This window comes from Raphanus sativus, chromosome 9 (assembly GCF_000801105.2).
Source record: "Raphanus sativus cultivar WK10039 chromosome 9, ASM80110v3, whole genome shotgun sequence".
NCBI classification, from domain to species: domain Eukaryota; kingdom Viridiplantae; phylum Streptophyta; class Magnoliopsida; order Brassicales; family Brassicaceae; genus Raphanus; species Raphanus sativus.
Genome location: NC_079519.1, coordinates 7,776,391 through 7,799,656, shown reverse-complemented (window position 1 = coordinate 7,799,656; position 23,266 = coordinate 7,776,391). Strand labels below are relative to the sequence as shown.

At 36.6% G+C, this 23,266-nt stretch overlaps 3 protein-coding genes across 4 annotated transcripts; 1 reads left to right on the top strand and 2 right to left on the bottom strand.

Moving 5' to 3' along the window:
• The first annotated feature begins 6,276 nt into the window (after window positions 1–6,276).
• Window positions 6,277–10,170, top strand: LOC108827425 (uncharacterized). Its single transcript, XM_018600816.2, has 2 exons — window positions 6,277–6,533; window positions 6,698–10,170. The coding sequence occupies exon 2, from the start codon at window positions 7,047–7,049 to the stop codon at window positions 9,969–9,971; it is 2,925 nt and encodes a 974-aa protein (XP_018456318.2). The 5' UTR covers window positions 6,277–6,533; window positions 6,698–7,046; the 3' UTR covers window positions 9,972–10,170.
• Window positions 10,171–10,944: 774 nt separating this feature from the next.
• Window positions 10,945–11,846, bottom strand: LOC108824657 (PRA1 family protein G2). Its single transcript, XM_018598069.2, has one exon. The coding sequence runs from the start codon at window positions 11,668–11,670 to the stop codon at window positions 11,101–11,103; it is 570 nt and encodes a 189-aa protein (XP_018453571.2). The 5' UTR covers window positions 11,671–11,846; the 3' UTR covers window positions 10,945–11,100.
• A 2,213-nt stretch (window positions 11,847–14,059) lies between these two features.
• Window positions 14,060–18,756, bottom strand: LOC108824650 (uncharacterized). Of its 2 annotated transcripts, none has more exons than XM_056994353.1 (4): window positions 18,578–18,756; window positions 17,642–17,867; window positions 16,195–17,122; window positions 14,060–16,099 (listed from the first exon to the last, which is right to left on the bottom strand). In XM_056994353.1, exons 2-4 carry the CDS (start codon window positions 17,770–17,772, stop codon window positions 14,321–14,323), a joined length of 2,838 nt encoding a protein of 945 aa, XP_056850333.1. In that variant the 5' UTR covers window positions 17,773–17,867; window positions 18,578–18,756; the 3' UTR covers window positions 14,060–14,320. The 2 variants fall into 2 exon arrangements, with proteins under 2 accessions (XP_056850333.1, XP_056850334.1); XM_056994354.1 differs by having other exon boundaries at window positions 14,060–16,096; window positions 18,578–18,755.
• Window positions 18,757–23,266: the final 4,510 nt, after the last annotated feature.

The following is a 23,266-nucleotide window of genomic DNA, read 5'->3' as shown; positions in this document are numbered from 1 at the left end:
CAAGCCGTTCGCGGTTTTCCTCTCCTCTCTCTAGGTGGTCCAGTTTCAGATTCTCTCCAATCTAAAGGTAAATAAAATCTGAAACACCCTTTGGAACCATATCAAAACGAATTTGGTTGTTTGTTAAAGGATTGAACATTAAAATTTGATGAACCTAAAAACCTAGGACAATTGAATCCCTAAATAAATTTGAGGAATTAGGATTTGGTTTAGTTCTCCCATTAAGTTGCTAGATCAAACGGTCATTAGGTTGTTAGAAGCACAAATATTCCTTATTCAATAAGAGATTGATTAAATCAATTAAAACCAAAACACTAAGTGTTCTTGAATCTCGAAAACATCATTGATCTGAATGATCAAATCGATTTTAAACTTTGAAGTTGATCATCTCCTAAAACATAATTATGATCGATTTGTTATAAACCCTAGAAACTTACTATAAAAAAAAAAAAAAAAAAAAAAACTTTATATTTTCAGAATATTTCTAGAAAATGAAACTTCCTATTTTTAGAAACTTACTATAAAAGGAAACTTTCTATTTTTAGAAACTTACTATAAAAGGAAACTTTCTATTTTCAGAAAATTTATATTTTCAGAAACGTTCTATGAAAGGAAAAACTTTATATTTTAGACATATATCTAAGCCGTGTGACTTGTTTATTAGGAAATCATTAACTCGATTGTTTGCTTGATCACACGATTTATATGATTGGTTTTCTTATAAAGATTGAGTGATATATAATATGAGATGTCGAAAATCAACTTGGATTATGCTGTCCTAAATCTCTAAAGAGATAATCATTTAAAATGTGCACTGGATACCGAGGTTATCCTAAAGTCAAAAGGACTTGGTGAATGAATCACATAAGGCGATATTGCCAAACGAGAAAGATTGATACATGGCAATATTAGTTATTAGCCACCATCTAAATGAGAGTCTAAAGAAATCAGTATCCCAGTAAAGAAAATCCACTAGAACTTTGGACCGCTTTACAGCGGAGATATGATCACCATAAAACGGTGCTATTACCAAAGGATAAAATTTGAGTGAAAGAACCTGAGATTTCAATACTATAAGTCTGTGGATGAATACAACTCGGTTCTGTTTAAGATAGTTTCAATGTTGAAACAATGTGGTGAAGAAGTAACTAAACAAGACTTTCTCTAATGTGTTACTGCAACAGCAGTATAGAGAAAGAGGTTTCACCACCTATACTGATTTGATCTCCTGTTTACTATTGGCTGAGACCAATAATGAGTTATTAATGAGAAACAGTGAGATGAGACCTCCCGGTACAAAATCATTACCCGACATTTCTAGGCTGACTTTGGAGCCTAAGAAAGAAAGTAATCTCGTCCAGCACAACAACCATTCCGGCCCTAGCCGTGGGAAAGGTTATGGACGAGGTCGTGACACATTTAAGACACATGGGCGAGGACGAGGCCGTAGTACCACACCCGGTTTTAGCTGTGGTCGAGGTCGAGGTCGAAGTGTGTCTTTTAAACCTTAAATAAAATCTTATTTGTGTCACAAATGTGGTATGGGTAATCACTGGGCAAATAATTGCCAAACTCCAAAGCACTTGTATGAGCTTTACATAGAGAGTTTGAAGAAAAATCGGAAAGCCAACATGGCTTACCGAGATGGTGAAGATGACATGGATCATGACCATACTGATCAAATAGAGTATGAAACTCATGAAAAAGAAAATGATCAGATGGATTATGAGACTTCAGATGCCTTGAAAAAAAAATCTCGACATCAAAACTCTATGATATAGATAAGAGTATATATGAGTTTATAAATAAGAGTATAGTCACTCGGCCAAGGCATTATATACACCCAATAAAAGACCCATTGAGTTATAAAGATTTAAAAATGAATGGTTTCCGCATTGAACCAATGGGCAAAATGAAACAAAAGTTCCTTCAGATATATGAGAACAGAAAAATTGCCCAAGACCATAGAAAATGGTCGAGACTATACCTGCATTCTCTACTGATCTAGACTATGCCAAGGATCAGTATGATAAAGGCACAGGGCCTAGGTAACCAGATTGGTTGACCTACGAAATTAAACACTTTATGGCATGACCGGATTAGCCATCCTAGTCCAAACTTGATGCAAAGTTTAATATTACAAAGGCACAAAGAGTTATCCCATAGAAATCTCACGTTGTGAAACATGTACACAAGGGAAACTCATGAGGCTCAATTGTCCCAAGCATCACGAAATGGCATAATGGTTTAGTGTCCTTACACAAACAAATTTATAGCATGTTCATGAGGGGGAGAATACACACCCCGTGTGGTCCATGACCATACTATAAAAACATGAACATGATAGCCAAACAGAATGTGATAGCCTGGCCAAACAGGCCATAAGATATAAGAGCTTGGTCGAACAGACCATAACCTATAAGGTTCAGACTTTCAAAGTCTATAAGCTTGGAGACATTATGGATTTACATGTATGAAAGATAAGATGCATCAGGCCATATAAAGTGAGCATAGATATTCCCATCTAATAATTATAAAGGATCATGATCCAGACATAGACCATCCTAAGATATTATGTATAGACCACCACAATAATATGTGCCGTCTAGGATGGAACCTCATAAGAAGATGAAATAAGATTGGGAATATATGTTGGATATGAGAATGTCTTCCTCCCACGATTTTATAAGAGACCTTGAGCCAAAATATGGGTGATCAGATTAAGGCCAGGTTTATGGATTACATGATGAATCCGACTATCCAACATCAGGGGGAGAAAGAAATAAGCTGGTACAAGTATAAAGAGAAATGGAATGGTATTAACCATCCTTGTCTTGGCAAGATCCTCGGACCAGAGAATATGATTTAAGACGTCCAAAGAAAGATCATACAAAGCTAGCTAAAAGAATGCCAGACAGATTAGACCCGAAAAGAAAAGAAAAAAGAATGACTAAGTCATACCAGCTTAAGCACCACGAAATTAATGTCCTAGAAGAGACATAATCAAGTTGCTATAGAGTCTAAAGATAGACCAATATGTTCCATAAGATAAGGAACCTCGGAAATAAAAAGAAAGGTGCAAATAAATGACATATCCGAGGTCATAAGGGAAACCAGACCAGACATTTAGATAAGGCTGCGCAGCTGAACATCTAAGATACCAGACCATGTAGTTTGGGACGCCAAACTGCAAGGTAATAAAGGTTCTTAGTAAGAATAAAATCTCTAATCGATTAGTTCATGTCTGGAACACAATGGAACACTATAAAAGAAGTGTCGACACATACATACACAAAAGATAAAGATGCATAAGAAAATAGCACTTGAGTTTAAAAGATATAAGCGAGGATCAGAACCCACGAGAATACAAGAATGCATTCATAGAATAAAAGAAATTGTGGGGGTTTAAGAAAGATTCAAAGAATCTATAAAAGAGATGGGTGTATTGGCCATATTTAGAAACACCATCTGATAAGATAAAACCAGTGAAAAATGGGTCCTGTGTGGGAAAGGAAAAGAAATCGTGAGACATGGACTAAGGTGTTCATATTTCTATTTAAAGCATTCAAGGAATGACTTGATTACACAAGGATACTCACAGAGACCAAGGAACAGATTATAAGGAGATATACTCCTATGTGGTGGATGCTACTACAAATCCGAAAGTGATAAAGGTCTGGATATAAGAAAAGAGAAATGTAGTAAGCAGCATGATTGATCACTGGATAAAGAAATGATAAAAGTATCAGAAAGATGAGAAAAGAAATTCTCATAGAATAGTTTTGTTCCTAAGCTATTCATGGACTGAAACGAAAGGCAGATGCATATAAAGCATATAATGCATGTAAAGGATAAGACTAAGTAATACTTAGTGAAAGGAGTTCTATAAGAACGTCCCTGAACAGTCCATGCATATATTATGAAGGAAATTCCTTGTGTTCATACTTAAAGAAATGATGATTAGATCGACTGATTCTTGGACAGGCTATGATAAGAATACAATGATCTATAGTGGAGATGATAGCCATGAATATGTATTGAGATCTATGATCCAAAGTACCGAGAATAGAATGTGATATGGTCAAAAGAGAATAAGAGGATGAATCCATCAGATTCACGACCAAAGATCCATATCAACTAGGATCACGTCCGACCTAGTTCGATCTTGTTCCGACTAAACTGGTTCCAGTAACCACTATATTCAGATCGTGGTATGGCTATGGACAAGGCATGTGTCCTTGGTCCAGGAAAGACTTTATGTAAGTACTTTTAAGGCTTATGCACATCCGACCAAAGTGAAATGTATTGATATGATTGGCGCCTTGATGTGGCAAAGCCATATTAGGTCGGATAAGTTTTATGGATATGTTCAGACCATAAGACATTGATACTAAAGCCATACACGTCCCCCTGCTATAAGTGTCATTGACACCTTTACTTAGACAAGTTTGGCATGTCGGAACATGAGATAATATGGGACATGATCAATATATCCTAAGTTACCTTCTAATGAACTAAAAGTTTGAGATTGATTTATACTAACCAAACCCAAAAGAAAAGGGATTGTTTGGTTTTAATAAATGTTACAGGTTTATACAAGGTCTCAAACAGGTTATACACATTTGGAGAATGATGAATAAGCACAAAGTACTACAAGTTCAGTCATGAGAAATGTTAGCCGACTTCTTCATCATGTCTACACCAACTACACATCTATGAAGTCTACCTATCCGTTTGGGACATGGCAACAGAAGGACCAGTTCAAGACTTGGCGTCCATGAAGCTAAACCATCAAAGTGTCCATGCGCCAGACTTGAAGAACGGAGGTCCAGAACAGGGGGAGTAGTGTGTGTTGTACTCTTTTTCCTTCACTTCGGTTTTGTCCCACTGGGTTTTCCGGGTAAAGTTTTAATGAGGCAACATTAAGCACACTACAAGCTATATATGGTTCTGGCATCCAAGGGGGAGTGTTATGAATATTATGTTTATGGATGTCCAGCCCATTAGATATTTACTTGTAATCTTGGCCCGTTTATGGCCCATTGTATTTAGGCCCATGTCGCCATGTATTTCCTATATAAGGAACACTTTGATTCAATAATAAAATAGAGTTTTCACAGCAGAAGCCAACTTGTTCTGCACTTCTGCTCGTACGTCACGGATTCCAATATTTTTATGGTAATTTTTTTCGTTTTTCCATAAAGCTTTTTTTAAGTCTATGATTGTAGATAAATGTGAAATATGTTTGGGATAAATAAAAATAATAATATATATAAAGTCACAGGTGCACTGGTCTTGGACCAATTCCCATTGCGCATCAGATTTCAAATGTTGTGTCAGTCTACACATACACATATCCAAACTAATGAAACCAAAAAGATAAATATATTTTGAGGTTTATCTTGCTATAAATTACTCCCTCTGAGTTTCTAAATAATACATGTTTTGCGATTTTCATATTTTTTAATAAAATATATTAAAACTTATTTATTAGTGCATAGTTTTTTGTTATTTTATATTTTCTATATTTTTAAACCAATAAGATTTCAAGAAATGCAATTAATGTTTTTGAGATTCACAATTATTCATAATTAATTGACAAAAATTACATTAAAAATATAAAAATACATCTTTTTGAAACAAAATTTTTTTCTAGAACATACATCTTTAGAAACGGAGGGATTATATTTTTACTGACTCCAAAAAATAAAAGTTACAGACTAAAACGTTACAGAAAAACAAATTAGTATATTCTTGGTTATTTTCTCCTACTAATTACAGCAATGGTGGTGTAATTTGATCAATATTGTAATGTACAGTCTTGGAGCTTCATAAAATACAAAGACTAATGGACAAAAAACCAAAGTAATAGTACTGAGACAACTGAAAATGGTTCCTTTACTTCACTCCAACCTCTTTTCTTTAAAGCTCAAAGTTCAATGTCTTAAATCTGACCCCTGACTATTTAATTCTTTCTTAAATTTAATGTAACCATGTTAAAAAAAAATTACTATATCCCAAATGAGTCGTTTTAGATCTTTAAAAACCAGCTCGTCTTGACAATTTTTTCCTAAAAAAGTCGTAAATCAGAGAGAGAAAAGAATCTAACTGCAGGGTGAAGTTGTGTGTGTGAGAGAGAGAGAGAGAGAGAGAAGAAAGAGAGAGAGAGATAAAACAAATGAGATAGAAAGAATCCAAGATGTTGAACAAAAAAAAAAAAGAAAGAATCCAAGATTTTAATTATATACTGATTAGTGGGTCATCATTATAAAAATACATTGGTACATGTTTAGACTTTAGACATTAACCATCTCCAGGCTGCTTCTCTTAACCATTTCTTTAATCACCATTTTTAGAATAATCTCCATATTCAGATCCAACTCAAAAACCCAGATTCTTCTCCCTCTTCATTATCACAATCTGCTCTTCCTAAAAACACACACATTGAAGCAAAGAGAGAGAGAGAGGCTTGTAATGGTGCAGGGGAAGTGACACGTCTTTGGCCTTATGTCTGAAAAAGATCAAACAAAAGAGTAAGTCTTTGAAAATCATCTTTAAAGATTTGACTAAACTGTTACTTTTTTTGTTGTCGTTCCTATTCAATCTTGATGATGAATATAATGAACACAACAAGACCAAACTTATTGATATAAAAGCAATGATTTTTCTGCTGACCCATGACTCTCCGTTCTTGCAGACTGAAACTGGCTATGTGTTTTGGTCAAATCTGAGATAATAATAAAGAAAAAACAAATTGGGTTTCAACAGTGTTAAAGAAGAAGAGGAGAGAGGAGGACCCCACCAAATGGACGAGTTAGATACATCACATGCAGTTCCTCAGATTTTACATCAGTCTCCTTAGAACAACATCAACTGTTCTATTCATGTTCTCTGACCCATCTCCTCAAAGTCCCACTCACTTCATTATAATCTGTCAGTCAAGACCACAATGATTTAGAGACCAAGTTAGAGAGAGAGAGATAAAAAAAAAAGACACAACCTTTTTTTCATTTTGGGTTTAGTGAGGAAGTAAAGAAGAAGCAAGAATGAGGAGAGAAGAAGAAGCAAGTTTAGTTGGATTAACCATAAGAACATCATCATCAGCAGAAAGCTCTTCAAGCAAGAAAGGCAAAGATGTTCTTCAGACAAATGATGCTTCAGATTCATCTCCAAGTATCAAAAACTCTCCTTTCAATTCACCTTCTCTTGTCTCCCCACCATCTTCTGCTTTTGTTTCCGCTTTACAATCTCCTTATATATCCCCAAGAGCCACTCAACCCCTTACCACAACCACAACCACCACTCACAAACCCTCCTCACCGCCTCCTGAAGATGTACCAAGCAGCTCCTACACTCCCCCTTCCGACCATTACGAGTTCTCCGATGACCCATCAGACCGGAAGCTCAGGTTATCAGCTTGTACTCCAGATCCTGCTCTCCCAAGGATCTCCTTCTCTTTCCCTGTTCCTAGAGTCTCCTTAGCTAAAGTCTCTGTTTCTTCACCTGCCACCACCAACACCACCAAGCTCAGGAGCTCTGATGTCTTCATAGGGTTCCACGGACAAAACCCAAACTTGGTGAGGTTCTGCAAGTGGTTAAAGTCTGAGCTTGAGCTTCAGGGAATCGCTTGTTTCGTTGCTGACAGGGCTAAGTATTCGGACACACAGAGTCATGAGATAGCAGACAGAGTTATCTGTTCTGTTACTTATGGGATTGTGGTTGTGTCCTGTTCCAGCTTGCTCAACTACCTTAGCTTGGAGGAGGTTAGGTTCTTTGCTCAGAAGAAGAACTTGATTCCCATTTTCTATGGAACTGGACCTTCTGAGATAATGGGTCTTCTCAACTGCAATGCCATTGATAAAGAGTGTAAAGAAGCCATTGATGGGTTGATTAAGGGCCATGAGTTTAAACTTGAAGCTAATGAGAGTAACTGGAGAAGCTGTGTGGGAAAGACGGCGATGATTCTGAGGGGGAAGCTTGGGAGGAAGAGTGTGGTTGATAAAGAGATGGTGGAGAGGGTTGATGAGCTTCCTTTCCCTAGAAACAGAACTTTTCTTGGAAGAGAGAAAGAGATGATGGAGATGGAGATGGCTTTCTTTGGTAGTAGTGGAGAGTATCTTGAGTCTACAACACCACCAAGCAGTAAAGGGGAAGCAAGTGGACAGTCTGAAGGACTTGCAGATGAGGAATCAGATTCTGCTGTATCAACTCGAAACGGCAAGTTTATCAGCTTGGAGCTTGGAAAGTGCTCAGAGCAAAGAAGAGAGTCTTGGAGTGATCCAAACGGTGGTAAGAACTCTCTTAAAAGACTGTTGAAGACTAAGAAAGGTAGGAGCAGTAGTAGTAACTGCAAGAGTAGTAGCACAAGTGTTGTTTGTGTGAATGGAGTTCCAGGGATTGGGAAGACAGAGTTTGCTCTTGAGTTCGCTTACCGGTATTCTCAGAGGTATAAGATGGTTTTGTGGGTCGGAGGGGAAGCTAGATACTTCAGACAGAACCTGTTGAATCTGTCATTTAGCTTGGGGATTGATGTGAGTGCGGATGCTGAGAAGGATAGAGGTAGACTAAGGAGCTTTGATGAGCAAGAGTTTGAAGCTTTTAAGAGGATAAAGAGAGAGCTTTTCAGAGACATGCCTTATCTTCTGATCATTGATAATCTTGAGATAGAGAAAGATTGGTGGGAAGGCAAAGATCTTAATGATCTAATTCCGAGAAACACAGGAGGTACTCATGTCTTGATCACTACTAGGCTTCCTAAAGTCATGAACTTTGACACAGTGCAGCTTCCTGTCTTGCCCTCATCTGATGCAATGGTGTTACTGAGAGGAAGGAGAAAGAAAGATTACCCTGCTGAGGAGGTTGAGATCCTCAAGCTTTTTGAAGAGAAGCTGGGACGGTTGAGCTATGGTCTTTGGGTGATAGGTTCATTGCTCTCAGAGCTTGCTATTACACCTTCTGCTCTCTTTGAAGCTGTGAACAAAGTTCATATCGAAGAACGTTCAGCCTCTCCTTTTCTGAACTCAAACGATGAGCTATACTGCAAATCCAATCCGTTCGTTGCAAAGGTTTTAGCATTCTGTCTGGCTGTTTTGGAGCAAGCTGAAGGAAACAGAAACCTTCTCTCATTGAAAATGCTACTAGTGGGAGCTTGGTTTGCTCCCGTCCCTATTCCGGTTAACCTGTTAGCTGCAGCGGCTAAACACATGCCCACAGGTGGAAACCGGTTCAGCAAATGGAACAAATGTTTGAGTCACACGTTTGCTTGGTGCGGTGGTTGTGGCCTAGGACGAAGAAGCGAAGAGGATGCTGCTTTTTTACTAGTCAGGTTAGGACTAGCGAGGATGACTAATAGACAACATGGATGTTGGATTCAGTTCCATCCCATAACTCAAACTTTCGCTAGGAGAAGAGATTACATACTTGCTCCCAAGGCAACGGTTCAAGGCGTGAGGAAAATAGAGAACCCGTTGTTGAATCTTGATCACCTATGGGCTTCAGCGTTCTTAGTGTTCGGATTCAAGTCAGAACCTCCTTTGGTGGAGTTGCAAGCGATGGATCTGGTGCTTTACATCAAGAGAACAGCTCTTCCTTTAGCAATCACAGCTTTCACAACCTTCTCGAGGTGCACTTCTGCTTTGGAGCTCCTGAAAGTATGCACCAACGTGCTAGAGGATGCGGAGAAGTCGTTTGTGACTCAGATACAAGACTGGCGCCAGGGCTCTCTCTGTTGGAAGAAGAAGACTAACAAGAAGGTAGATGAGTACGTGTGGCAGGATGTTACGTTGTTGAAAGCTTTGTTACTGGAGACACGAGCGAAGCTGCTGCTGCGAGGAGGGCATTTTGATAGCGGCGAGGAGCTGTGCAGGACTTGTATCAGTATTAGGACGGTGATGCTTGGCCATAACCATGAGCTCACTTTGGCTGCTCAAGAAACACTAGCGAAGTTAGTCAGAATGAGAAGCAAGATATGAAACACAGACCAGCGAACATTTCTCCTACTGGTTTTATTTCCACGTCACTTTAAAAGCTCAGTTTTTGTTGCAGACATTATAGTTCATGTATCGGTTACTTTAAAACCAGCTAAGGCACAATCTTATTCCTATGTACATTACCAAACTTCTTTTGTTGATCTAGTCTCTTTTTACTCCTTTCAGAATCATGAGTTCTTTGTTGGTAGTGTATGGATGAATGAATCAAATGGCTACTAGGGCCTCAGGGTAAAACATCATTCAATGCATTGGATTCTCAAGCCAATCAAAAGAAAATAGTTACCAAAGATCTCAGTAACAAACAGAATTATAGTAAGGACAAATTCTTGTGTAAGAAGTGGGACCAAAGACAAACACAGAAAAATAGGGAATGGGTTGTAGAAAAAAGAAACAATTTAATCAGTGTCTGGGTTTAGCCAACAAGTGTCACTCTCCCCTCTCCTGTTACTGGTCCCAAAGTTCACTGTTCAGTTTTTGTTTCCTTTTCAAAGAATATGACTTGTCATACAAATTGAACTTGTTATATTTTTTTTTAATCTGGTTTTGGTTAAACCCAAGTTAGTCATAATCAAACACAAAAGCATATTATTAAGGTAGTGAATTGACAATCAAGAGAAGAACTCATATGTGCATATTAGTTTCTGCCACTTTAGGTCCTTGGATTCTCTTGAAGCTTTCAGATTTTATATCTAAAAGAAAAAAGGAAATGACTAAAGAGTGACAGAAAAACTACAAGATCATTTACATTACACAAGTTGACCTCAAAAATTATATCCTATTCTTACACGAGGATCTCGGAGCTTCATGACAAAACTGAAAAAGCTACGAAGCTTGAAAATAAGATTTGGTACATTGTATCTGACAAAAGAAAAATAAAAGTTAATAATGCATAGAGCAAGTTGGTCTCTCTCACTGTGAGAATCAATCAAACAAGAAGTGATTTACAATCAAAGAAGATAACAAGCAAATCAGATTTCAGATCATCCTCAAAAATTCACAATAAATCAAACAAACAAAAAGTTACGGTCCCTCTTTGAAAAATTTGATAAATTTTAAGGGGTAGCAAATAAAAAAACAATAAAATCAACATCTGTAAGAGTGTCGGAAAATTTCAGCGTCGGCCATTAGACCCGATCAACCCTCCGGTTATAGCATCATCCTCCTCAAGGAAAACTCCATCGGAGTTCCTAATCAAGGAGTGAACGGTGCACAACAGCAAGCCAACGCCGACACCTACGGCCAAGCTCACGGCGGAGCTAGTGAACCAGACGGCCCAAACGGAGGCTAAGACCAAGAAACAAACCACGGTCCGATCTCCGACCTGAAACCCCCAGAGGAGAAGAGGGTCTTCCCTGAAGAAGTGAAGGAGAAGCCACAAGGCGATGACCGTTCCGACGACGACCAGCGCGACGGGACTGGCTGCGACGAGAGCGAGCGCTGCGGAGGTGGCGATGAGGAGAGAGTAGTTGACGGAGAAGTAGCGGAAGTTCGTCCGAGAACGGAGGGGAAGAGAGGAGAGTCTCTCCGGGAAGCGGAAGGCGCCGGGGAATACGAGTTCCGACCAGGGACGGTGGCGAGAGATAGCGGAGGTGAGGTTGTGGATTGATCGGGAGATGACGTCGCCGGTAGGTATCGGAATTGAGGTGTAGGTTGGTGCTGTTGTCGTCGGAGTCGGAGCCATGTTGATATGACCCGGCCCGATGACCCGATATGCCAGCGAGTATATAGAGAAAGGTGGCTAACGACTTTTTAGTCAACCACTAAATCATTCCTTTCACCAACTATACAAATGTAGCCACCTCATCTGATTATTTTGAGCAAACTGATTTAATTATTTCTTCCTCTACTAATTTTATGTTCTTTTAAAAAGCTTATCTAATTTTTTCCTATCGGTTGCGTTGTTCAATGGCTGATTATAAAACTCTTAGAAAGAATTACACCACAGGACAGTTTTAAGTTTTCTATTACACAATGAGACAATTTCTGCTACTAAGACAGTTTATGCTAACTCTTTCTCTTGCTTTCCCTCTCTTTGAACGACCTAGTCACCTTTTACCAACTAAAAAAGTGGGTCCCATGTATTATATTTTTTGTTTCTTTTTCTTGTGTTCTATTTCTTTTTGTAAAATGAATGTTGTTTTTTCTTCACTTTTTTTTAAAAAATATGTTTATAATCAGTATATTTAGCATTTAATCTATCTTTTAAGATATGTCAAGCTATATTTTTGATGGACAAATCTTTCAACAAATTAGAAACCAAAAAATCACTTTTGTTCAAACTTTTAAGATTAAAGCTATGAATTAAGATTGCAACATATCAAGTCTGGGTAAAAATACATTAAAAAAAAGTTGAGATGTAAATAATTGAAGAAAATAGGCGAGATAGTGGAAATTTGGGTTTCTGGTCGACAATGGCTAAGGAAGAAGATGGGGTTATTCTCGTAACTTCAACATTAATGAAAAAAGTCATATGTACATTGCATTCAAACTGTACATGTGTACACCTAATTTTGTATTATACATCAAAATGATTGTACACTAATTTTTTATTATACATCAAAGTGATTGTGTACACATTTCTAGTTTTTTTTATGTTTTCTATCTAAATAACTAAGCCATGCGACTTCATAAACTCAAGATAATGTTAAAACAATGTACATGAGGATTTTTTCTTTCCATGTACACACATGGTAGGGGCATTCTTGAAATCTGACTGAATCCAAATATAATCCTTGATCCAAATATGTACACTATCATATTTATCGTACACATGTACACCTCCATATTTGTACACATGTACGTCATTTATACTTTATCTTACACACACACAGTCAAAACATGTACATCATTATCATTATACAAGTATTATTTCACTATGTACAAAGATAATGAATAAAACAATCAAGAAACCAGAGAGAAATTGCTCAAATGATGTATTATGTGTACACATGTACACCTCACATTGTGTACACAGCCAAGTCGTATAGCAGTATATATGTGTACATGTAACTATCATTTAACATAACACTATTATAAAAAAAAATTCCATGTAGATATGTAAAACGATGTACACATATATATATATCATTAAAACATGTGGATATGTAAACCAATGTACACATACATATATATCATTAAAACATTACCATAATATCATACTATCTAATTGAATAATTTTGCAAGTTTCAACATTTTAATGTACACATGTACACTAACGAATGTACAGATATACACAACTTTACACTAATTCAACACATGTACACTAACGAATGTACACATGTACACTGACGAATGTACACATGTACACTGACGAATGTACACATGTACACTAACGAATGTACACAACTATACACAACTTTACACATTAACATTTATTGTACAATTGTACACATGTACACTAACGGATGTACATAACTTTAGAACATGTTGGATATCTAACATATATCTCAAAAATATAGCTTCACATATCTCAAAAGATAGACTTAATAATAAAGATACTGATTATAAAAATATCTAATGGAAAAAAAATTCTGAAAAAACAACATTCACTTTTCAAAAAGAAAAAAGAACTAAAGAGGAGAAAATGAAAAATAAATAAATGGGACCCACTTTTTCTTCTTTAATGGAAAGATATGTGATTAGTTTTCGTCAGCCAAAAATCATATATTAAATTAGTCAACATAATTAGTTACGATCTAACTAGCTCATTTAGAAAAAGAGAAAATAGTTAGAAAAAACTGTCTTAATAGTATAAACTACCCTATCTTCTAATAAAAAACTTAAAACTGTCTTACAGTGAAAATAACTCAAACTCTTATGCCATACAGAATGATTTCAAGAATATTTTTCTATAATTGCTTTTTTCGTTGAAAATGTAAAATAACAATTAAGGATTTAAACATAATTTGATTTTTGTTCAGATGTAACAAATATAGTGTAAGATTCAAAAATTTACTAACAGTTCAGGTTTGAAAAGAAAAAGTTTTTTGAAAAACTTTAGTGCCAACTGAAAATTTCCAAAGTTTGAGGAATAATCAAGTGTTCTTACCACAATGGCCTAGTCATAAAGATAAAAGTAAATAACTTTCTGGAGCTTTTAGATAACTTTGGAGGCAATGAAAGCGTAAAGTTACTTATCTCTACATAATAGTGTTATTTTCCAAGTCCTTGCTTTACTAATTAGTAATTACTACACAACAACAACAACTGTCTCTGCAGAAAGAGATAAAGCATGGAAAATGCCGTAGAACATCCGACGAAGTCTACCTTAAAACCCCCAAATGCACCCATGTTTTCCTGAACTGAATAAAGGTCTGAAACTTTTAAGTTGACTAGCTCGGAGAAAAGTACCTCACATGATCAAAACTGTTTCTGAATGCTGAAGCTGAAGCTGGTGTCTGTGGTTGATGTGTTGTTGGCTCCAAACTGTTCCTTAAATATAGACCTGTGTTTAAGTATAAGCCGGTTCCAGCGCAAGGAGGAGTATCAAGAAACTGTGGGGTTGGTGTTAAGCTAGCCCGAGATGCTTCTTCGTTGTTTGCTTCTCCTTGGTTCATGACGACCATCAAGTCTTTTCCCATTAACCGCAAAACCGAGTTTGAAGGACTTGGAGGCACAACAGCGCCATTGACATTCGCTTTGTTGAAGAATTTACTATGGAGATCAAACTCTTGCTGGATCATGTATGGTGACTGCTCGAAAGGATGATTTGGATCCAAACGTGTGGGCGGTTTGGTTAAGTTCATGGCCATTGATGAAGAAGCGGAAGCTCTTCGCTGCAGTAGTTGAGATGGTTGGTGATTCAAAGTAACGCCCTCTGAGATTCTCTCTTTTCTTTGGCAACAACAAGACTCATGATCATTGTTTCTAAAGCTCCAAGGTGTTGTTGTCTTGTCAACAGTCATCTTTTCAGGATGAGATGGAACAGAGAAGCTGACTGGGGTTGTGGAGTAGGGCGAAGGAACGCCAACGGAGAGAACATCTCGCAAAGAAGAAGATAACTCTGGTGGAAAACTCAATCTACCAGCTGCAAAGTTTGAAAATGCAGAAACAGGTGATTCAGATGAGTTTCTGTCGAGGTGATCCATGGAAGACTGGAGCTGGCTTGTGATAACAGACGAGTTTCCAAGATGTTCATCATAACTCATACCACCCCTGGGACTCGGTATAAATGATCCTGGAGGTCCTGGAATGGGAATGTTATCAACCTCTACATATAAGCTTCCCTTCCCCACCTCAGAATCAAACCTCACTTCTTCCTCCTCGTAAACCATATTCTCAGCTTCTTCCGAGTAATACATTGCTCTCTCGCTAGGTATGGTTGCATTAGACTGGTGGAACTCAGCACCCGTTTCATCTCTTTTGTCCAGCACATTGGCTCCTTCGCTGTTATCTTCCTCCTCTTCACTACTTTCTTCGTCATCATAATCATCGTAACCACTAAATGTTGAAGGATTTGATCTATGTAAGACCTTATTTCTTTCTTCTTCAGAAACATAATTATCATCTGATAGTGTCATTTCAGATTCCCATCTCCCAGTTTCTTCTTCTTCCTCCTCTGACAAATCCAAACGAGCTCTCTTTAGTTCCACAGGCAGAGATAATCTTCTCCATCCATTTGTTACAAATGGTGGCAACAGCTTTCTCATGCTAGTTGAACGAGGAGACGCATCTGTCACCTCTCTGACATTCTTTCTCGGTGGATACTTATCTTCTTGTATCGAAGTAAGGCTCCTCTTCAATCTGACAGTGTTTATATGAGCTCCTCCTGCAAGTGATTTCTCCTCCTTCTCACTCATCCGAACTCTTTGAGATCTTTTACTCCCAGACATAGTCTTACTCCTTCCAGACACTTCGCTCCGCAGCTTCTGTTTCTTTAGAGCAGACAAATCATTACCTCTCAACAAAACATGATCTCCTCCTGACCATGAATCATCATCATCATCATCTTCAGATGGTTGATCCCGCAACGCATTAACTTTATCTCCTTTCTCATTTAGCTTCTTTGAACTCGAACCACGTTTTGCTAGCATCCGCTGATTAAAGATTCTACGATGACCCTTGCTGCTGCTACCTTCTCCAGAAAACCCTCTTTGACACTCCGGTACCTGCTGTACAAAAGCGTTATATCAACGAACCAAACAAAATGGATATGGCAAAAAAAAAAAAGAAGAAGAAGACAGGAACTCATGGGCTCTTTCATTACCTCTGACTCATTGGCTTTGTGACTGTTTAGTTTAATATACTTATGATGTTTCTTTCCCAGGCGTCTCTTCCTCAAGCCTTTACTATTTTCATTACTACCATCCCCATCACGCTGCTCTCTCATTAGAGTAGCAGTAGAAGTCTTCTTCTCGCTGAACTCTGTTAAAATCCGCAGCTTTTGTCCCTTGGCATCAACATAAACAGGACCAACGCCCACAGGAGGAACTCTCCGCTTCTTGGACACGTCAGACTTATCAGCAACAACCCGGTCAGAGTAGCTCGAGATCACAGCCCACTTTGTTCCATTTCTTTTATCAAGATCTTCTAATGTGCATCTTTTGGCAGAAGCATAGATATCAACCATCGTTCTCACTTTCATCCGTGGCTTACCTCTAGTCTTGTTTGGCTTACTGATAACCGGTGATGAGTCTACAGATATACACTGATCGATGTGAGCATTCAAAGTGGTGTTGGAAGCTGATGAGAAGGTTTTGCAGATAGGACATGTTTTTGAAGAAGCCATGATGATTGATTCGAGTCCAACGTCACAACTAGTGGCTTCTTTGGATTTCACCATTCCTCCTCCTCCTCGTCCACACGTTTTACTGTGCTTGTTACCTGTAGTAGCAGCTACTAGTACTATCTCTTCCTTAGTAGACTTGGAAACACTAGTGCAACCATTCTCCACGGTCCTCGTCTGGCTACAGACTCCTTTTCTAGTCTTTGCTATTGTTTGATGAGTTAGCCCAAGTTTAGCCAAATCTCTTCCTCGTTGGACATGGGATACAATCTGCTTCCCTGACGTGATCTCATCAAACGGTGGCAAAGGATCAGTCACTCCATGAGTTGAAACAAGTTTGAGACTTTTGGGAGAAAAAGGCCAGTTGTTCTCGATCTTGTTCTTCTTTCGGTTACTATATGCGTAATCTCTGCAAGCATCAAACATAGATGAAACAAAAATTAGTTACTTTCAAAACATACCAAAAAGATAAATAGAGTTTTAACATCAACAGACAAGATAATTAAAGCATATGCAAGTAAGTTGAGAGAAGCAAAATACAATCTAAGCTTTCAAACCCATAAGATCTGACGACTTATTAATCATTACAAGGACGAAAGATCAAAACTTTCGATCTAGCCAAGAGGATGAGCTATAGCTTATGATCATTTGACACTGACCCATTAATCATGACAAGGAAGAACAACCAAAGATCAAAACTTTCGATCTATAACGAATGATCATTTGATACTGACCCATTGATATGTACAGAGAAGAAAGGACGAAAGATCAAAACTTTCGATCTAGCCAAGAGGATGAGATTTAGCTTATGATGATTTGAGACTGACCCATCATGAAATGAAGAGACTTTTATGTTTCTTTTTTAGGGACAAAACCATATAGGCGAAGAAACCCAGAAAAAAAGAAGGGTTAAAGTTGTTTAATTTACCTGATGGAGAAACTTTGGGGATGGGATTGAGCTAATTCATGGGAATAAGAAGAGGAAGAGGTGAGATGTAAGGAAATTGAAGGAAGTGGGTGGTGGTCATGTGGTGGGTTCTCAGTGGATAAGAAGAACATTTGATTCTTCCACTGTTACTATCTGTCTCTTCCCTTCCCAAAAGCTTCAGCATAACACCTCATCTTCTTTCTTTATCATCACCAGTTTCCTCCTCCTATTAACAAACACATCATGTTTAAGATTAAGAAACTCTTATATGTTCTTGAGATTTGTGATTCTAAGAAACCCACAAGAGGAAAAGTCAATCATTATTTCATGTGAAAAAAGGAGAAATTAGTATAAAGATCATATTTTAAATTTTTTTTGATGAAGTGAAATCTTACAAAGAGAAACAATTATTCGCACGCAAAAGACAGTGATTTTCCTTTTGTCTTAAGAAAAAAGTTTCAAATTCCAATCTGATTTTAGAGCTTATTGTATGATAAACGGAAGAAAAAAGTGAAATAAGACATCCATAAGATGAAGATCTCGCCTAGTAATTTAAGCAAATAAAATATCATGAGTTATAAACTACGTAAGTTCACAGAAAATTCTAGACATGGAGGAAGATTCTCGATCAGCTAAAAAAAAGTGATTACAGATGGATTTGAAGTAAATCTGGAAGATAAAAAGAAAGAAAAGAGATTCACATAAGATGATATTTACACACAGAGAAGGAAGAATCTTAACAACTTGAAATCAGAACCCAAACCTAAACTATTTGGAAGTTATATAATTAGAAAATGATTTTTAAAATTAGATCTTTCACTCATAAACGTACTATGCGCCCACACACAATCCGATCTAAAAAGATTTCAAGATTTGGGATCTTGAAATTGGTTTAAAGAATAGAAAGATCAAAGGAAAGGAAGAAGTAGTATAAACCAGTTTGACAATCTTTAGAGCAAGAACGAAGCTTCCAAACGTTAGATGGGTTTTTTTGGCAGAAGAGGAAAAATATGGTTTCTTAGAGAGAGAGAAAGAGAGCATTGAAGAAAGAGAGATGGAGATGGAGAGAAAGAGAGAGAGAAGAACCAAGACACTATATGAAATTTTTGGTGTTTCATAAGTCCACATACCGTATTATCACAAAATGTAAAATAATAAGAAAAACAAATGAGTGCAAGAGGAAAAATTGAAAGTGTCCACACTAACTTCAATTATTATCACACTCCACCATCCTTTATTTATTTATTTTTCTGTTGTATAGATTTGGTTGGTGTAGCTAAATTTCAAGCTTATTTTAATTGCTACATTCTCTTATTCCAAGAAATGTAATTTTGTTTTAGATATTACTATATTAGTAGGTTTTTGGCTTCTACATGTCATTTTTATTCACCAAAGGAGTTATTGTGTAAATGTTACTATTATCACATAAAATTATAACCTCACATCGTCATTCGTAAAACTGTAATTAAGATCCGAGACACGGGAAAACTAAAACAAAGATACATGCAACATTCTGACCAAAAAAAAGATACATGCAACAAAATTCTTTATTTTTTGTGCACTACATGCAACAAAAATCTGAAATCGAGATCCCTAAAAAGAAATTAGCAAAGGTGTGGGATTATGAATTTGGAAAGACTTTTGTTTCATCTTATAATATTATATCCTTTTCAAAAAAATATCATTTAATTTTTTGTTCTTATTCAATTTTATTAAATTATTGTTTTATCTTTAATTAATATATTATTTTGTTTAGTTTTACTAATTAATGAATTAAATATTAAAATTAGCATATAACAAAAAGATAACACTTAAAATAAAATAGAACGATTACTTTATTGGATCTATAATTTTAGTCTATCTTATATATTTCACAGGTTACCAAATGTATATTATCTAAACTATCACGCAGAATAATGAAAAATCACACAATTCAGCCGATGATTCTTGTAGAGTATATGTCAAAATTTTGTGGTTTTGGAATTATTTTTCTAATGATGTAGAATGTTTGATATATGATTAACTAATACTTTTCAAAAAAAAAAAGAAAAAAAAAGTCATCTATTTTTTCAGATATCTCTCTCTCTCTCTCTCTCTCTCTCTCTCTCTCTCTCTCTCTCTCTCTCTCTCTCTCTCTCTCTCTCTCTCTCTCTCTCTCTCTCTCTCTCTCTCTCTCTCTCTCTCTCTCTCTCTCTCTCTCTCTCTCTCTCTCTCTCTCTCCTCTCTCTCTCTCTCTCTCTCTCTCTCTCTCTCTCTCTCTCTCTCTCTCTCTCTCTCTCTCTCTCTCTCTCTCTCTCTCTCTCTCTCTCTCTCTCTCTCTCTCTCTCTCTCTCTGAACAAAACTTTCAAATTTGTTTTGCTCCGTCGTTGAGTGGCCGGATTGTGTCCGGTACGTTAGCACTCGACGGCGGAGGCTCATTCTCTTCCTCATCTCCGTTTTCTCTTTGCTTCACCATCGTGTCTTTCCCTCTCCTCGTATTGTCCGATGTTTATGCTCCTGGAGGCTCGTCGGTGCCGTCTTTACTGTAGGGAAGCTCTAGCGTTGGTGCAGCTTGTTGGGTGGTGGAGCCTCGACATGGGGTCGGTGAGCTCGCGTTTGGTGAAGTCGGATTTTTAGGGTTTTGTGAGGGGTACCTTTAGCCCCTTGTAGAGACAGCTGCGTGTGGAGGCAGATTGGATGGGCTTGCCGGTGGTTCCCTGCTGGTAAAGGGAGTGTGGAGGCGGAGCTGTGCTCTCTCCTAGGCGTCTAGTTCAGAGTCGGCTCTGACCTCTTCTTCTTGAGAGCTTTGGAGATCTTTTTCTCAAAGGCGTTAGTAGCCTCTAGTAGCTGGCGTGTGTCAGGACTCGGGGTGTTCTTCCGTGAGGTGCTGTTCCGGAGCGGTGTTGGATACGTCGTCTATGGCGTTTTCAAGGCGATGTTGTGGTCCTCCTTTCAATCTATGTTCTTCTTCCCGTCCTTTGGTTGCCGTCAATTGGAGAGTTGTGTCGATTTGCTCCCGATTGTTTCACTCTTGTGTGTGTTTTTTTTCAAAGCTTACTCCTTGCCACATGATTAGCTTCTGACGGCTTAGGTTATCTCTGTCCGGTTCTCGGATGAGATGATCGACGAGTGGTTTGTGTGTCTCTGTTTTTTCAGCAGAGTATCTCCTCCCTTGGTGGCTTGATCGGTGGTTGTGACATTTCCCAACGCTGTGGGCATATTTGTGTTTGCGGTGGTGTCGTTACCCTTTGCTTTTGCAGGTATTAGAGTGTTCTTCGGCTTCGATTGGTTGTGGCTGTCTCGAGCCCATTTTGTAGTTATCCGCTTGGTCTTATGGGTCGGTTCCATGTTCCGGGTGGCTTGGCGTGCTAGAAGGAGCAGAGGATTGGAGCGATTTTCACTTGGTATGACTCTAATCTCTTTTTCTATTGCGTCGGTGTTAATTGATGGTGAAAGTTATGAGTTTCCAAAGAGATCCCTAAGAGCTAGCTACACTAAAGATGGTATGGGAGTTCCGGGCATCCGAAGCAATGAGGAGAACCTCACGGTCCCATAAGCAACGTCAATGGTTGAGAACGGCAAATGGGTCTTAAGAATTTTAAAAACGGCTATCGGATTGTGCTTGGTTTAGTGGGTGGGCGAAGGTAGCTTGTAATATATTGTTTTTTAGGAACTTTTGTTCGAGTTGGGCTTATAACCGGATCCTAAATTCCCGTTTCAACGGGTTGAAATTAGTATATTAAATTTTTAAAAAAAAAAAACTAATACTTTCCAAAAAAAAATTGTGTAAGTGATACTTCAAGTTTAGAGAATGTGGATAGAATCAGGTTTCTAATCGTTTATGATTGTAACCCCTTTTTATTGTCTGAAGTACATTTTAAAAGATAAACCTGACTCTTATGTATTATTAATAATTTTGTTATTTCTTAGGTATCAATACCACAATGTATCTCACAGTCTTTTTTTAAATAACTTTTTCTTGGCTAAATTAATTATATGTCATGTCACTGTCAAATAAATTTAAAAAGTGATTATAATATATATTTCATTTTATAGCATGTTAAAAACATTATGGATAGTGTAATTTCGATGATTTGATTAGCTTTCTTACTTTATTTTATTTATTTTATCACAAATACTATAGTTGTATCTCACGAGTTTGTATCAAGAATCGTCATATAATATTATTGATTTTACATTATTGATATTGTGAGAAGTAATATAGTTGTATATCACGAGTTTGTACCAAGACAACCATAATTTCGAAGAAGTATAACTAAATGACGAGATATTCCTTATATATTTTATACATTAAATACATTAATATGGTGTTCATATTTCACGATGAATCTAGATGATGGCCATCATATTGTATGTGATGAACATATTTATTGTTCGTTTGTTGTTTTCATTTTATTTGTTTGTTTGATGTTCTCATTTTTTGTTTGCAATATATGTATTTTTTATGCCAAAATCATAAGTGTTGTTTATTGGCAATTTTATTAATCGGTTATACACAACAAATATAAATAGTTCGTATTCATATGTTCTTTTATATGATTTACATACATATTATTTATTTTACTTAAGATATTATTGGTTTTATTTAATTTTACTAGATACGTTACAATCCTTGAAGACTGGACAATATAATTTCTTTCATGATATATGTCGTATAAAAGAAATATAATCATTAGAATATGTTTCCATAAAATCGAGACGGATTCTCCAATTTCATTCAAAAATAAATTTCATATAAAAGCTCAATTAATCTCTTAATTTAATCACATTGACTTTGCAATTAGAAAATCATCATAAATGGTGATAGACAAATCATCAATTTTAAAAAATTCAAAATGACTAAGTTTATGGTCACATATCATGATTAATAAATCAATTTTTTGATATTATTTCCTATATTTACTTGATTCTTTTTGTTAATTTTACGCTTGACCGTAATTTACACAATAGCAAAAAAATAGGAAACTAATATACGCAATTCTCATCACGCATTCTGGTTTCGGTTAATATAGAAAAATTATTACTAATTTATTTAAATTCTTATAGCCAGTTAAAAATTATATAGGTAATTATAAGATTTTTTTGCCATTAATATTGCGATATAATATAATTGATTGACTCAATTATTATGGCCAAAATCGTATTAGTTATTACTATATACATTTCATATAAGTAATTTATGCAATAGCTAAAAAATAGGAAACAGATATACGCAATCTCTATAATGCATTTTGGTTTTGGTTAATATAGGAAAATTACTACTAGTTTATTTAAATTCTCGTGACCAATTAAAAATTATACAGAATTGTAGAAATTTTTGCCATTATTTTAATAATATAATGTATAGACTCAATTATTTTGGCGTAAACCATATTAGTTACTACTACCATATCACGACTTATAAACTTTTAAACACACAAAAAAACTATAAATGATATGGATTTCATCTCACTCGAAGCCTCTAACATGTAATTTTCGTTCGACTATAATTTTAAACCTTTTAATATCTATTAAATTAAATATTATAGTTTTTAGTTCATTCATACACCAAAGCGTAGGTTATCACCTAATCCGTAATTAATTATGGTTCGTTACGTTGTATTAGATTCATATAACTAGTCGTA

What these genes read in the sequence shown, in the direction of transcription:
- LOC108824657 (XM_018598069.2), bottom strand. Translation starts at nt 11,670, where the DNA reads ATGGCTCCGACTCCGACGACAACAGCACCAACCTACACCTCAATTCCG.
- LOC108827425 (XM_018600816.2), top strand. Translation starts at nt 7,047, where the DNA reads ATGAGGAGAGAAGAAGAAGCAAGTTTAGTTGGATTAACCATAAGAACA.
- LOC108824650 (XM_056994353.1), bottom strand. Translation starts at nt 17,772, where the DNA reads ATGTTCTTCTTATCCACTGAGAACCCACCACATGACCACCACCCACTT. An exon ending in CCCCAAAGTTTCTCCATCAG is followed by an intron (nt 17,123 to 17,641) that starts GTAAATTAAACA and finishes TGATGCTTGCAG; the next exon opens with AGATTACGCATATAGTAACC. An exon ending in ACAAAGCCAATGAGTCAGAG is followed by an intron (nt 16,100 to 16,194) that starts GTAATGAAAGAG and finishes GCTTTTGTACAG; the next exon opens with CAGGTACCGGAGTGTCAAAG.